This window comes from Notolepis coatsorum (genome assembly GCF_963971535.1).
Source record: "Notolepis coatsorum genome assembly, chromosome: 20".
NCBI classification, from domain to species: Eukaryota; Metazoa; Chordata; class Actinopteri; order Aulopiformes; family Paralepididae; genus Notolepis; species Notolepis coatsorum.
The window spans coordinates 45,940,637-45,956,511 of NC_140184.1; the positions used below are offsets into that span (position 1 = coordinate 45,940,637).

General features: G+C 44.9%; 1 protein-coding gene across 3 annotated transcripts in view; it reads left to right on the top strand.

Annotated features, from left to right (window-relative positions):
- The window catches only part of shf (Src homology 2 domain containing F), a 221,125-nt gene that overhangs the window by 151,098 nt on the left and 54,152 nt on the right, over nt 1-15,875 (top strand). For 2 of the 3 annotated variants that reach the window (XM_084337505.1, XM_084337503.1), the window contains exons 3-4: nt 2,673-2,891; nt 4,159-4,257. In XM_084337505.1, the coding sequence (XP_084193631.1) occupies nt 2,673-2,891; nt 4,159-4,257 (318 nt within the window). The remainder of the gene's footprint in view (nt 1-2,672; nt 2,892-4,158; nt 4,258-15,875) is intronic. The other variant, XM_084337504.1, reaches the window with a different exon arrangement.

The following is a 15,875-nucleotide window of genomic DNA, read 5'->3' on the forward strand; positions in this document are numbered from 1 at the left end:
TCTTCACATTGCATTACTCAATGGTGGGGCTGGCTGCTGATATGGTCAAAAGAGGAAGAATCGAGCTGCCTGCTAACAACTTTATATGACTAGAAAGAAATGGGGGGGGGTTGAAGGTGAAAGAGTTCTCAAGGGCACGATGCTCGGTCTGGGGTAAGGGACGCGTTTACTCCTACTCCACATTCGCTGTGTTAAATGGTAAATGCCAATGGTGCATTTATATAGCGCTTTTATCCAAAGCACTTTACAATTTGTTCCTCACATTTTGCCCATTCACTCACACATTCACACACCGACGACGGAGGCAAAGTGGCAACCTGCTCATCGGGAGCAGTTAGAGGTTAAGTGTCTTGCTCAAGGACACTTCGACACGCTGCCCAGGAGGAGCGGGAATTGAATCGGGAACCTCTGCATTACCAGACGGCTGCTCTACTTACCAAGCCACTGCAAGAACATTAGAGTGACTGGAATTAAACGTTTTCAGTTTCATTGTAACAACTCGCATGAGACTGTTGTAATAAACAGCTTTATAAACAGCTTGTATGGCTCTAGTGTTTAATAGTATTCATAATTATGAGTCAGCTGAACATATTGGGTTATCTTTGAGATTGTTAAACTATTTCAAAGATTAATTAAATGTTTTCAGTGCCATTTTCGCCGTGGCACAAACAACAGACATTATAGGCCAATTATATTTGTAGGGTGAATTCACAATGTATGTGAATACACCATTAGCAGATGCTGGCTATGCAACATTAACAGACATAGCCTACTGTATTATTTTCCAGTTGTTTCAAAGCGTTTTGTGTTAAGGGAGGCTAATTTGTCAGACAGACAGTAGTAGTAGTACTGTGGTAGTGGTAGTAGTAGTAGTAGTAGTAGTGGTGGTATTGGTAGTAGTAGTCGTAGTGGTAGTCGTTTTTTTTTTATTCAGTCATCATACACAATAATAGCACAATCATTCCAGACTGTCTTTGATTTTGGCAGTAACAGGTACAGGCTGAGGCATAATGCTTATATATGCCTGTCCTATATTCTAAACCAAAAAATAACAAAATAAAGATTATTCACATTTGTAACCTTCAAATATAGCTATGCAAACCATTTTTAGGAAAACCAAAAGTGAATGACTAATTATTACATTTGATCAGCATTGTTCCACAAATTAATCCCAACAATAGAAATACATCTCCTTTTAATCCCTTTCTTAACTTTTTGAACAGTAAACAAATTTGGGGTTGTTTGTGTACATGTCGTTCACACTGCATATTTAAAGCACAGACTTTAAAATGTTGCATTAGGCCTATATTTCCCTACAATATTTAACACAAAGGCCATTTAATGGCAAAGGTCAGTTGGTTGGCCTCAAACGGCCCCAAATTCATCTTGCCATTGATGCAATTGGCGACAGCTCTGAACGCCTGAATCGACCCATAAAGTCATCGTCCGTCAGCGCAACCCTAGTGCTGCCTATGCTACAAATTGAGTCATTAAAGCAAGGTGGGTTATAGCAGCGAGCGTGACTCATGAAGGCAGAGGTGTGAGAAAGGAAGCAGCCTTGTGTCCTTACAGTGGCATGCGCAGCCCCAAGGCAGGGCTGTTTATAGTGTGATTAAGCAACGTTCAGGCAGGTTACACCATGTAGTGTCACAGGTGCTCTGGTCTCCCCCCAGGCCCCTCTCGCTCTCTCGCTCTCTTTCTGCCCTTATTTACATTCTCTGTTTTCCTCTCCTTACCACCCTGCATGTGCCAGCAACAGCTAGTGTTCACTCCCAATGTGCACGTTAGATAGATGCCTCTGCCGTACCTCTCGCACACAAGCTATCAAACTCCATAATATTCAGTAGCGGCCATTTGTGGGAGGTAGGGTGACCAGGTGTCCCCCTTTTGGTTGTACTGTCCCACCATTTGAGACCGCGTCCCACATATTGAGAGGATGTCCCTCTTTTCGAAGCAAAAAAAAACATTACATTATCTATCTGTCCCACTTTGTCCCACCAAAATCTTACTGTTGTCCTGCTTTTGGACTTTTTGCATCTGGTCACCCTAGTGGGAGGGGGTTGGGGGGATGGGGCTACTTAAAGCTGCAGTAGGCAGTTTCTGAGATATTGGCAATAATGCGTTTACCTGCCCAGCAGAAATAGAGCCAGCTCTGCATCACTTTTCAAGTCCACAAGTCACTTTTGAATTATTTTTCTTCACAAGCACTTTGCGTGTCGAGAGGAAACAGCACTTCACTCAACCTACAAAGTTCTGGGTTTGTGTCATTATTTATCCAGGGAAAGCCTTTGCTTTTTCAGAGAGCCCCTGTTATACACTGACACCGTTTCATACTCTCTCAACTGAAAGAGCTGCCCCACACAACCACATGCCTCGGCTGGCAGTTTCTCAGAGTCTAGAACTTACAATACCACATATCCCATTAGCTGTTTTCAAATGCTGTATCACGTCTTACAGTATGTCGGATGTTGTTTTTGACGTTGTTGTTTACATCTCGGAGATCAATCCATACCGATTTACTGCCACGATTCTTCTATGACGCTGTGTTCATGTAATTTATTCTCTCTCTGAATCTGTTCTTAAATGGTTACATAAAGGTGAACAAATAATTTTTATTTGATTGCATTTAGTCATTAACAACTGCTCATCCCCTTTTTCCCCTTTGCTTCCAGAGATCCGATCTGGTGGGCGAGGGCCGAAGGAGGGCTCCGTGAGGCAGCTGCCCCTGTACGACACGCCATATGAGCCCACCGAGAACGGCGGGGACTCGGACCCCGAGCGCCCGCGCTGCCCCAGGGAGAGCCGACTGCCCCAGGATGACGAGAGGCCCCCGGAGGAGTACGATCAGCCCTGGGAGTGGAAGAAGGAGAGGATCTCCAAGGCTTTTGCAGGTACACAAACCAGCACGTCGTCCCACTCCTCTGCACCCTGCTCTCCAAAGGGTTGGCATCAAGTCCTCTCCTATGACAATCACACAGTATTCACACCAGTGTCCGTGTGAGAAATTGAGCAGCAGCCTCCTCTTCAGAGTTTGTCAGTTTGATGGTAATTCAAGTTTTTCCATGGTACCGGTGATTGTATAAATAATTTACCACTGTACTGCCATGGTAAAAGTCATGTCTCGCCATGGTACCACTTTTATTAAATTAAATACTTAAATAAAACCATAATATAATCCAATTTAAAGCACTGTTGTTATTTGTATAATTGTGCTGGTCCCTACAATGATGGTAGTGACCAAAAACAGTGACGTTGACTTGTAACAACATTGCCAACAAATACTAATAGCTGGCTACTGTAACACCAACTTCTCAGAAACATAACCTGATGTGAAAATACCTGTTAATTTGTCAGAGGAAGGAGCTTCACTGACTAAATGGATAGGCTCATAAAACTCCTGAACCTTCCAACACTATTGGCTGTCTTGTCCTGCTAGACCCTTTGTCTCTCTCTCTCTCTCGCTCTCTCTCTTCTCGCTCTCTCTCTCTCTCCCTTCTAATCTAACCCAGGTAGACCTTTTCACAGCACTAACATGGCTTATGTCAGGTGATGTGCTTTGCGCTGGTGTCATAAAGGCTCTGCTCAATTGTGTCTCTCCCTTCCTTCTCTTATGTGAAAGCTTAACAGGAAGCTGATTTGCAGGTGTCTGGTGTGTGCAGTTTTCTTTCCCTTGCTGTGTGTTTTTAAGCTTTTCGGGGACCAACCATGCTGGGGGGCCGGGGTATGGTTGGTTGTAAAGATGCATGTTCAGTAGGCATAGTGTGTGTGTGTGTGTGTGTGTGTGTGTGTGTGTGTGTGTGTGTGTGTGTGTGTGTGTGTAGTGTGTGTGTGTGTGTGTGTGTGTGTGTGTGCGTGTGCGTGTGCGTGTTGGAGGAGGGGAGCAGGTGTGTGTGTCGGTGTCTCTAAATGTCAAACGGTGGTTTAAAGAGCTTCAGAACGGCTAGCACAGCCATAACTGAACAGGGCTGTTCCAGGGGTGGGGATAAAGGCTTTGGAGGAAAATGACACACCCTAACAAAAAGAGAGTAAAGGACAAAAATACCCCGCCTTTCACTGATTTGAAAATACAAACTCTTAAAAATCCTTGAAAGGTTCTACATTTTTCTTTCATCCTTGCCCTCTTTTTTACGCTCCCTTCTCTTGTCTATCCTTGAACAGCTCTGCTTTGTTATAACTGCATTAGCTACGAGGGCTCTGTAACTGGCGGTGGATCAGTTCCCCACAGAAGGAAGGACTGCACTTCTCACTCCCTCACAGGTACCGGTGGACACGTGGGCGGAGGGGTGGGGTTCTGGTTCTGCCTGTCTGTCTGTATGTATCGGTGTGGAGGTCAATTCTATCTCTCTCCATTTCAATCGATTCTCAGAATGTGTATTGCTGTTTTTGCGAAGAAGAGAAGTAAATGTAAGTTGCTGTCATTGAAAATTCTAAAAAGGTTTACCTCCATTGCAATAGCTAAAGGTACTGTGGTAAAATCCACATTCATTTTGAACAGCTACCCCCCCCCCATCAACCACCTGCCCTTCTGTTTAATAGCAATACTGAAATACAGCTATTCAGGATATGATTTTCCTAATATTAATATTGAAAAAACCTTTGGTCATGGGGAGATTGTCCTTTCCAACCTACGATTGATTTGCTATCAAATATTGGCTAAAATCGATTGTCATTTATGTTTACATTTTGAATTGATTGAACTGAAAGTGTATTGGCCCCCAAGCCTGGTATTTACATATCAATGAATTTGTCTGTTACTGTTACATAATCTGTCAGTCTGTCCATGTTTTCACTTGTTACTATGGTGTACAGTACACACGCAAGGGTTTTATTCATGCCACTTCTCTCCCTCGTTATTCACAGTTCTATTTACCAAAACATTGCCCTCTCGTTCTCCTTTTGATGATGATGATGATGTTTCATTGAATTAATGTCAGTCACTGACTTGTGTGGAACTGGAGAGATGTTTGCTGTGGAGTTTTCTTGTCAAAGAAGAGAAGCTGCAGTTCAAAACGTGGTTTGATTTATTACAGGACCTTCACAGAAACCTTTTTATGCTCTGTTCAGGCCAGAAGGATTTTTGGTATTTGGACGAGAGAGAGAGCGAGGGCGAGAAAGAGGGGGCTAGAGTTAGATTTCTCCCTCGACAGTCTGTCGTGAAACAGGGTTTTGAGAATATGGGAACTTCCTCCTCGTCTTCATGGAGGGACGCTCGTAGAGCTGGCCGTGTGAACCGGCCTCAGATTAAGATGTGTGTACAAATGGGGACGAAGGGACATTTATGCACATGTATTGGGACTGCTCACCAGTTAAGGCATTCTGGAAAGATGTGACCCAACAAATATCAAAACTCGTATCTTGGAATATACCTGTACACCCCTCGGTATTACTATTGAATGATGTTTTTGAGTTTGCAGTGAATCCACAGCTAAAGAGATTGGTTTTATCGGGTATCACAGTAGCCAAAAAGCTGATCGCATCACGCTGGTTTCAACCGGAAAAAATGTGCCGTAAAGTTTGGTTTCTTACATATCTCGATGTAATTTACCATGAAATATCTACAGCAAGAATTCTGGGTCTCAATGAATCCAAAATGTCAATGTGGTTAGAAGTGGTGGAGAGAATAAAAGCTAGCTTATAATGGTAGTGTCTGGTTAGGTGCGAGGGATAGTGGAGGTACTATCCAAGGAGGGGTCCGGGAGGGGGGGGTTCGAGCTGGAGCATATGTGTGTAGTTTTTTTTTTAGATAACAGGTATTATGGGTATATCTTATATAAGACAACTAACTAAAAGGTGATCTCATTGGATGTGCCCTGACAATTAATGCTTGTATATCTTATCGTGTGTTGTCATGTTTGTTTATATGTTTGTTTAAAAAATAATAAAAAAATAAAATACAAAAAGATTAAGATGTGTGGACGATCAAAGGGGCTCAGAAAAGGTTCCAGGCCTGGGCTCTTGTACTGTTTGGCATATAGGTTGGGCTCTCTTCCCAGGACTCGGGTTCTTTGAACATTTGCGTCGTCATCGTCCGTCCCATGGCACTTGCTCTATGACAGCGGGAGTCAGATGAGATGGGCGTCTCATTGGGCAACGGAAGCCTCAAGGCCCTCCCATAGTCGAGCAGACTGTACACAGAGCAGACTCCGCGGAGGTCCGCGCGACTCTTTGAGCTTTCATAGTCGAGCAGATCTCAGCGGACTTCCACGGTCTATTTCCTACATTTCTCGCGTCAGTTTACTACATTTCCCACAATTCTTTTGCGCTGTTTACACTTCTGTTAATAATGGCGTCAGGTGATGAAGAAGAGCTGCTCTGTTTACTGGCTTTGCGGGATAAAAAGCAGAGACGGTGGTATGTCTGTCTGCGCCATTGTAACCACAAGATGGCGATGGCGTCACGGGCTCATCTCTCTCCTCGCGCCACCAATCGCTCGCGCGGTGTGCACATTTAATGCAGTTCGATGTCAACCAAAACGCCGAGCAGCGTTTTGTGTGACACCAAGTCAGCGGCGCGGACGTCCGTGCGTCAGAAAATAGGAGCTTCGCACTTGCACTCTGCTGTGGGTCTGCTGTCCGCTGAGATCAAAGCTCAAAGAGTCCACGCGGACCTCCGCGGAGTCTGCTCTGTGTACAGTCTGCTCGACTATGGGAGGGCCTTCAGACGACTCGGGACAAGTTGGGGCATTGGTAGTGGTAAAAAGCTCAGACTGAGGTCATCGAGGTGGGTCACATGGACTTTATTTTAGCATCACTGTAAAACGCTGGCACAATGGGGGGGAAACCCAGGGCTGCCAGATTATGGTACAAATCATAATCACAATTATTTTGATTGCTATTGAAATTATGATTATTAAATACAATTACTCATTGATTTGAGAACATCATATGACGACTACTTTTGTCATCTTCTACAAGTTACCAAAGACGTTTCAAAATAGCTGAAGAAACGTGCCATGGCTCCCTCCTCCCTCTCAACATGAGCTGAACGGGCCGGAGCGCACCGTGTGAAGGAAGGGTGCGCTGCAACACAAGACAACATGAGGGCAACACGACATGCGGCACAACAATTGTTTTATCTCTATTATCTTGTTTTCATGGGAAGCAAAATTCATAATTGAAATTGAAACTCAATTAAGGCTCAGGATTCACTTCATTACATATTGGACAGTTGTCTATTCCAGGGGTTCCCAAACTTTTCAGGCCGGGGCCCAGAAAATAAGGCGTCAGAGAGCCGCGGCCCAATGCACATCGTCTGGCTTTTTTTTTTTTTTTTTTTTGCCAGGCGACCGATTTTTTAAGCCAAATATCACTTCAATCCTATTAAGTTAGTTCAAGTTAGTTATTCATTTATATGTGCTATTTATGAGAGGGCTAACTTGTTGCAAAATAATAATGATAATAATAATAGCCTCATTAAAATACTATTGTTGCTTCGGTTGTTTTCAGCGTTTTATGTGCATAATCTGTTATTTAGTTTGAAATGTTTGTTGAAATAAGTAGATTTTTCGTTTTTGTTTATTTATTAAGTTAATATAAAACCATATAGTCACATTTTAGAATACAATAGAATCGAATTTTAGAATACAACTAGAAACACTGTCCTGACCTGCTTCTAAGTTCAGTGGCCTGACAAAAAAAATTTAAATAAAAAAAAATAAAATAAAAAAAAATAAAATAAAAAAGTTTTTTTTTATTTATTTTTTATTATTTTTTTTTAATCATCTCGCGGCCCACCCGTGGCTGCTCGCGGCCCACCTTTGGGTCGCGACCCCGACTTTGGGAACCACTGGTCTATTCCACTTGGCTACTCCCTAAGAAACTAGCAAAACCATACATGTCGGCAGCGATGTCATTGTGTGATTAATGGAAATGTCAAACTCTTAATTGAAAGAGAATGCTTATTTCAATTACCGGTAGGTTTAAGTAAAAAATCTTTACAAAATATCACAGGACATGTCTTGTTAGGTTTCCAGGGAACAATATTCCTGACCTAACTCTCTGCAGTAGCTTCACTTTACTTTGTGGTAACATACATTTTAGGCTGCTGGGAAAATATGAACAAAATTAGCATTTTAAGACACTATTTGCTGACTCATACTGTCCCAAGCATCTATACATTCAGAATTGTAACACATTGAATAGTAGGGGTGTACCGGTACGTGTATTCGTCCTGTGACTTCACGGTACGGACATCACGGTTCGGTACATCCAGCCATACGACGAATACGTCTCATACGACACTAGGTGAAACTTACAAATGTATGCTCAATATCTTTACTTTACTTTACACTGGCTTACTAACAGTCTTAACACAGAAGGTCATTAATTAATTTAACGTTGAATTTCAAGCTTGTATTGCCACATTTAGATGATGAATAAAACGTTGAAGCTTGTAAAGGCACGATGACAAGCCGACGGAACAAATTAACGCGCACTCTGCACTGGGCTTTCTCCTCTCCCCTTTACTACAGGTGTCACTGAAACAAAACCAACCATGAATGATATGTTTGTAACACAGCATATACAATAGGCTGAACATTTTCATCGTTTTCTTGTTCGCCTAATAATGTTAACCAATGGAAAGACACACACACACCAACTTTCTTCCGTGCTACTTTCCAGCTGATCCGAGAGAAAAAAAACGTAAACATGCAAACATACTTTTACTGATCTGGACTGGTCCTCTGAGCTCCTCTCCAGTCGAGCTGCTACAACGTTTAAATCCAAAATATTCCACTGACATTGTTGTGTAACATGTCATCTCTTCTCTAGTCTTCTTTCTCTGCTTCACGTGAAGTTAAATCTACTTTAGAAGTTAAACTGAAACTTAAAAAGTATACACTGGTGGGTGGTTGGTAAGTAAGTAAGTAACACTTTATTTGTATAGCGCCCTTCTCAGAGTGCACAGAGTGCTTCACAGCATTTTTTAAACATCAGTAGAAAATACAAGAAATAAAACATGTGAAGAGAAGAAAGAAAAAAAACGTGTACCGCACACCATGTACCGCGCCGCGTCGCGGATCGGCCGACCCGAGTTCGATTCCCGGACCTGCCGCTATTTGCCGAATGTCTTCCCCTGCTCTCTCTCCCGTTTCACCTTCACTGCATCTGCCGGTCATGTCTGACCAGGAAAAGCGATAAACGCAAAAAAATAAATCTTAAAAAAATAAAAATAAAAAAGAACAACAAAAAAACAAAAACAAGAACAAAACAGACATGAACAGAGAGAAAACGGCTATGGGTGTTTAAAAGGCCTGCCTGTAGAAGTGGGGTTTTAGCTGCCTTTTCAAGATGAGCTCTGAGGGAGCAGTTTTCGGGGCTAAAGGGAGGGCGTTCCAGAGCCTCTGGGCAGTCACCGCAAAGGCTCTGTCCCCTTTTGTCTTGAGTCTGGTCCTGAGCACCACCAGGAGCTCCCGATGGGAAGACCGCAGTGACCGACTGGAGGAGAGTGGGTGTATGCGCTCATTGATGTAGGGGGGGGGGGGGGGGGGGGCTTGCCCATGGAGGGCTCTGTAGGCAACACCAGGACCTTGAAATTGATCCTGGTGTTTACCGGGGTGGGGGCAGTAGGCAATTCATTTACTCAAGTGGATTCCTGGACACAGAATGACACCATTATCACTGACTGACTAGCAGCAAGCCTAGGTGGAACTAAGGTATAACTTAATAAAAAATCATTATATTTAATAATAATAATAATAATTACTATAAATATATAATAATCATTTAATATTGTTTTCCTGTTGTACCCAAACTCGTACCGAACCGTGACCCCAAAACCGAGGTGCGTACCGAACCGTGGCTTCTGTGTACCATTACACCCCAACTATTTGCATAGATGAATAATGATATTGTTCACTCCTCCTAATTCCACATAGACGTTGTTTATATTTTGACACTTACAGTATATAGGAAATTAAAGTGTCCGCAAACAAAATATTAACCGATAATGAAGAAAAATGTGCAACCCCTATAAACTGGAGAGGGGGTTTGAGAGAGCGGTATAAACACGTGCAAAGCACTGCTGCCTCTTGTCTCTGTGGCACGAACAGGGTAATATCATCTGCATAAAGCACTATTTGTCTTCATTACTGATAGGTGAAGGAGAGTAGTGTAATGCCCCCTGTGTCGGTCCTCGGCTGTCCCTGATACGGTGGATGGGGGTTGAGGTTGCCTTCCCGTTTGCCTCTTCACAGCTCTTGGTTGGAGTGTTATTATTCACTGTTTGGCTATCTCCTGACAGGTATGCAATGGAATGTAAATTCTCCTGGTGTTGTGAGGCTGTGTATATGGAGTTTGGTTAATCACCCATTCTCAGCCCCCTCCCTTCCCACATGTCCCCCTCTCCCTCCTCCTTCTGTGGGTGTTGAGTGTGTGATGGATGAGACAGGAGGTGAGGAGTGAGGAAGATGCATTAGATGTTGACCATACGAAGAGTACCTCTGTTTGTGTGTGTGTGAGATTGTGAGCATGTGTTTGTGTATGTGTGTGTGTATGTGTACTGTGTACTCATAATGCAAACATGTGGGTGTTTTAACCATGCATATCATATCACACGCTCGCACGCCCAGATGCGGACAGGCTGCCATCGGAAATCCGAGCCACGTCTCGGAGGAGAGTCTGGCCCAGAGAGCCGGCGTTACTTAATCTCTTCGCTCCTTGTGTTATTGGCTGCTAACTCCCAAGTCACCTGGCTCCCGGCCAGAGGGACACTATGCAAGCACTTAATGTAGGAGATGACGGAGGCGTTGTCAGAGCCAGGTCCTGCGTAGCGAGACACCACTTTATGGTTATCTAATGAATCTTCTGGGCCTTTTTACGACCCCAGTAATCTGAAGCTCAAACTGTTCTATCCTAATGTACATAATTGAATCAGTTACAGTGCTGTAACGGCTGCTGGGTGATGGTCAAAGCTGGCTCTGGGCACGCTGTGAGCTGTGATCTCTCTCTCTCTCTCTCTCTTCACAGCTCTGGTCCTCCAGGCTGTCACTCCACAGCTCAGTCTCCTCCTCCTGGCCTCTGCTGCTCCGCTGCAGATAACCTTCCTGACAGTCTTCTTTCATGAGCCTCACATGCATCCTCCCCCTTCTCACTGAGCCCAGTGATGACTCTTATCTTCACTCACACACATTGGCCACCCGCAACAGTCCCCCATCCCACATCCTCTCGCTCCCCAGTGCAGAGTGGGCGCTCCGCCAGTCCCTCTGAACCCTTCCCCGCTGGCCAGCCATCTCTAGCCCATCTCTCTCTCTCTCTCTTTCTCTGGGAAAAGCCCCCCCTGCTGTCATCGTCCCTGCTCCATCACTGTCATGGTCATTTTTGCCAGATGCGGAGGGCCGGCCTACAATAGTGAATGTCCCTTACTTGCCTGACTGACATTGTTGACACACGCATGTGTGAGTGAGCTGCTGAGCTGCCGTAGGCCTCAGACCACAACGGAGCCACACTAACTAACTCATAAACTGTATATTCTGTATAATAGTGGACCACATGAACGGGCAAAATAAAGCGAGACCCATGTCATGTTCACTTATCACACAGGTATAGTGCATTTCTGCCATTTGCTAACCCTACACTCACTCAACATCATCGGAGACTTGGAGTAACTTACTATCAGGTGCTTGCATTGGATATCAATTCCTCTTTGATTCCATTGTTTTTTCCTTTGCATCTTTGCTTAGCCAACTTGTTTGTTTGATGCTATTTGCTCGTCTAGTGGGTTGGAGGGAGAGCAAGTCACGGAATGCATTAAAACCACCACTTGGAGCACAGACCTTGGTGCTGCTGAACCTAAACAAGACGGCCACTATGTGCAGCACAACGATATAGATACAAATACTGTAGCATCTTCTGACGTGTCAATGGAGCTTAGCTAGGCTACAAATTATGCCCACAATGTTATATGTTTTCAGTCCCTGGTCAAATACAGTCGGCTATTAATCCATAGGCACCATGCAACATGCATACAATCTGTTACGGTCTCCAGATGTGTGAGGAACAGGAACAAAGATAAAACAGCTGCCTTCTTTGTTCATGTCTTCTGTCGAACTGAGATGTCAACATAGTGAGACAACTAGACACAGCATCAGTCACAGTGTAATGACCCATAAGCTTTAGCGATTGGCACCAGAGTAGGACTAGGCGACTCTCAGTGACACGTTTCAAGGCTGTCAACGTACTGTATCAGGACGGACTGGTACCCAAGGTTAGTAGGACTGACTGGTACCCAAAGTTATCAGGACGGACTGGTACCCAAAGTTATCAGGACGGACTGGTACCCAAAGTTAGTAGGACTGACTGGTACCCAAAGTTATCAGGACGGACTGGTACCCAAAGTTATCAGGAAGGACTGGTACCCAAGGTTAGTAGGACTGACTGGTACCCAAAGTTATCAGGACGGACTGGTACCCAAGGTTAGTAGGGCTGACTGGTACCCAAAGTTATCAGGACGGACTGGTACCCAAAGTTATCAGGACGGACTGGTACCCAAAGTTAGTAGGACTGACTGGTACCCAAAGTTATCAGGGCGGACTGGTACCCAAGGTTAGTAGGACTGACTGGTACCCAAAGTTATCAGGACGGACTGGTACCCAAAGTTATCAGGACGTACTGGTACCCAAAGTTATCAGGACGTACTGGTACCCAAAGTTATCAGGAGGGACTGGTACCCAAAGTTATCAGGACAGACTGGTACCCAAAGTTATCAGGACGGACTGGTCTGGTACCCAAAACTCTGTTATCGCTCATTACGAGCGGGCTAGGCTCTGGACGGCTGTGTCTGGGTGTTGTGGAACAGGCTAGGGCCTAGGCTCTACTCTGGGTGTTGTGGAACGGGCTAGGCTCTGGTCGGCTGTGTCATGGTGTTGTGGAACGGGCTAGGCTCTACTTGGCTGTGTCATGGTGTTGTGGAACGGGCTAGGCTCTACTTGGCTGTGTCATGGTGTTGTGGAACGGGCTAGGCTCTACTTGGCTGTGTCATGGTGTTGTGGAACGGGCTAGGCTCTGGTCGGCTGTGTCATGGTGTTGTGGAACGGGCTAGGCTCTGGTCGGCTGTGTCATGGTGTTGTGGAACGGGCTAGGCTCTACTTGGCTGTGTCATGGTGTTGTGGAACGGGCTAGGCTCTACTTGGCTGTGTCTGGGTGTTGTGGAACGGGCTAGGCTCTGGTCGGCTGTGTCATGGTGTTGTGGAACGGGCTAGGCTCTGGTCGGCTGTGTCATGGTGTTGTGGAACGGGCTAGGCTCTGGTCGGCTGTGTCATGGTGTTGTGGAACGGGCTAGGCTCTGGTCGGCTGTGTCTGGGTGTTGTGGAACGGGTTAGGTTCTGGTTGGCTGTGTCTTGGTGTTGTGGAACGGGCTAGGCTCTGGTCGGCTGTGTCATGTTATTCTACTGGGACATCACAGTGAGTGGGAGCAGCACCTCCCACCCAATGTTCACCTTCCTAGAATAATCAACATGTGGATCACTTAGAGGACAATGTATTTCCCGCTGGCCAGGGCACAAGATGCAAGCTGACATCAGCCAGCCCAGTAACAGGATTATCTGACAGTGTGTGTGTGTGTGTGTGTGTGTGTGTGTGTGTGTGTGTGTGTGTGTGTGTGTGTGTGTGTGTGTGTGTGTGTGTGTGTGTGTGTGTGTGTGTGTGTGTGTGTGTGTGTGTGTGTGTGTGTGTGTGTGTGTGTGTGTGTGTGTGTGTGTGTGTGTGTGTGTGTGTGTGTGTGTGTGTGTGTGTGTGTGTGTGTGTGTGTGGCAAGGGCACATGTGTGACCTGTTTTTGTGTGTGCCCAAGGGCACATGGTTGGCCTGTTTTTGTGTGTGCCCAAGGGCACATATCAAATGCCGGTATGAGTGTGTGGTGTGTGCATTGGGGATGGGCAAAACTCACAAGATTGCTATTCAATAGTCACTGGGACACTATTATTTGAAGACCCCCATGTTAATGTGTCATTAATGGTGTCTCCAGGACATAATGTGAACATAGGATTTCGTTTTACTTAATAGCATGAGATGATCAAACAAGCGAGCTAGCTAGCTGGCTGCTGTCATTGCCTACAGAGCTGCCATTTGGGAGTCGGACCAGGCGTTAATTCCCGAAAGTTACATTGCTTGATTGATTGATTGATTGATTGATTGATTGAAAAGTTTATTAACAGATTGCAGAATGGGTACAGTACAGTACAGCTCAATACATACAATTGTTAAGGGGATGCAGACCAGAGAAAGACTTTCGTCTTGTTTACATCAGGGTCCCCCATTTTCAATTCAACATAACATATATGACACACACGACATACAGATAGACAGTACTGCTACATCTATACATTTATGACATACCAGATTTGCAAATACAGTACTGTTTGTGATACAAAAAGTGTCCAGAAAAAGAGTGTATATACATTTGACGTAGAAACTGTACATTGGAGGAAGTTGGGTGGGTGGGGTGGGTTGTTGGTGGGTGGGGGCTGTACATTGGAGGGGGGGGTAGGGGGGGGGGGACACTGTACACTGTACATTGGAATACTGACAAAGCCATACTTGGTAATTTACTGTACAACTGGGTTAAGACATTTGTAGGGGCCAGTTTCAAATTGCAGTCTCCCGTAGGTGTTCTTTGAGAGCGTTTTTGAAGGTGGGTAGTGGTTCACATTCCTTTACAGCTTTGGGTAGGGCGTTCCACATTGATGTGGCATAATTGCGAAACGTGTTTAGTCCCTTGTTTGAGCCGAATCTGGGTTTAACATGATTTGTGGAGCTCCCTCTGGTGTTGTGATCGTGGTATTCACTGACCTTTGGGAAGTATTTTGACATGTACATGGGTACCTTGGTCGCGTAGTGTATCTTGTAGACCAGGCCCATTGCAAGTGGCTGTACTCTGTCGTCTACTCTAAGCCATCCTAGGTTGTCAAAGTGGGCCGGGGTGAGGTGGGTTCCAGGAGTCAGGTCAAGCAGTAGTCTGACTAGCTTGTTTTGAGATGTTTGTAATTAGTTTTTTAGTGCCTTTGAGGTGCTTTGGTACCATGAGGTGCAAGCATAGTCGTAGTACCCTTGAATGAGTGCTCCTGCCAGAGTCTTCAGGGTATTCTTGTTTACCAGAGAGGAGATCCGGTACAAGAATCGAGTTCGTTGGTTGACTTTTTTTATTACATTGGATGCCATTTTGTCACAGGAAAGATTAGCCTCTAGGATGGAACCTAGGTAGGTAATTTCATCTTTCCTTGTGACAATATTGTCACCCACTGTAACCGAGAAGCCGTCGGTCTTGCTGAGTTTGTTATTTGAACCGAAGAGTATGGACTCTGTTTTGCCCATGTGTAATGATAGTTTGTTGTCGGCGAGCCATATGCAGATTTTGCCTAGTTCCGAGCTGAGGGCTTTTTCAACCTGTAACTTGTTCTTGTCAGAGACCAGCAGGGCTGAGTCGTCCGCAAACAAGAACAAGTTGCAGTCACAAGCTGACGACATGTCATTTGCATAAATTAGGAATAGTAGCGGTCCTAGTATGCTTCCTTGTGGAACACCACAGCTCACTGTGAGGGGGGGGGATAGGGTACCGTTTACCTCCACCATCTGTTCTCTCCCCTCCAGGTAGGATTGTATCCAGCTCACTGATAAACTATCAAAACCTATTGCTTTTAGTCAATCAGAATGGTGTGATTGACAGTGTCGAAGGCCTTTTGTAGGTCCAGCATGACCATGCCGCAGTATTTGCCCGCATCCACCTCTTGTTTGATGTGGTCGTTCAAATAGAGAAGGCATGTGTCAGTGGAGTGGGATGTTCTGAAGCCAGATTGGAATTCGTAGATTAGATTTTTTTCCGCGAGGTACTTTTCGATCTGTTCGTATACTATTTTTTCCATGACTTTCGAGATGGATGTAA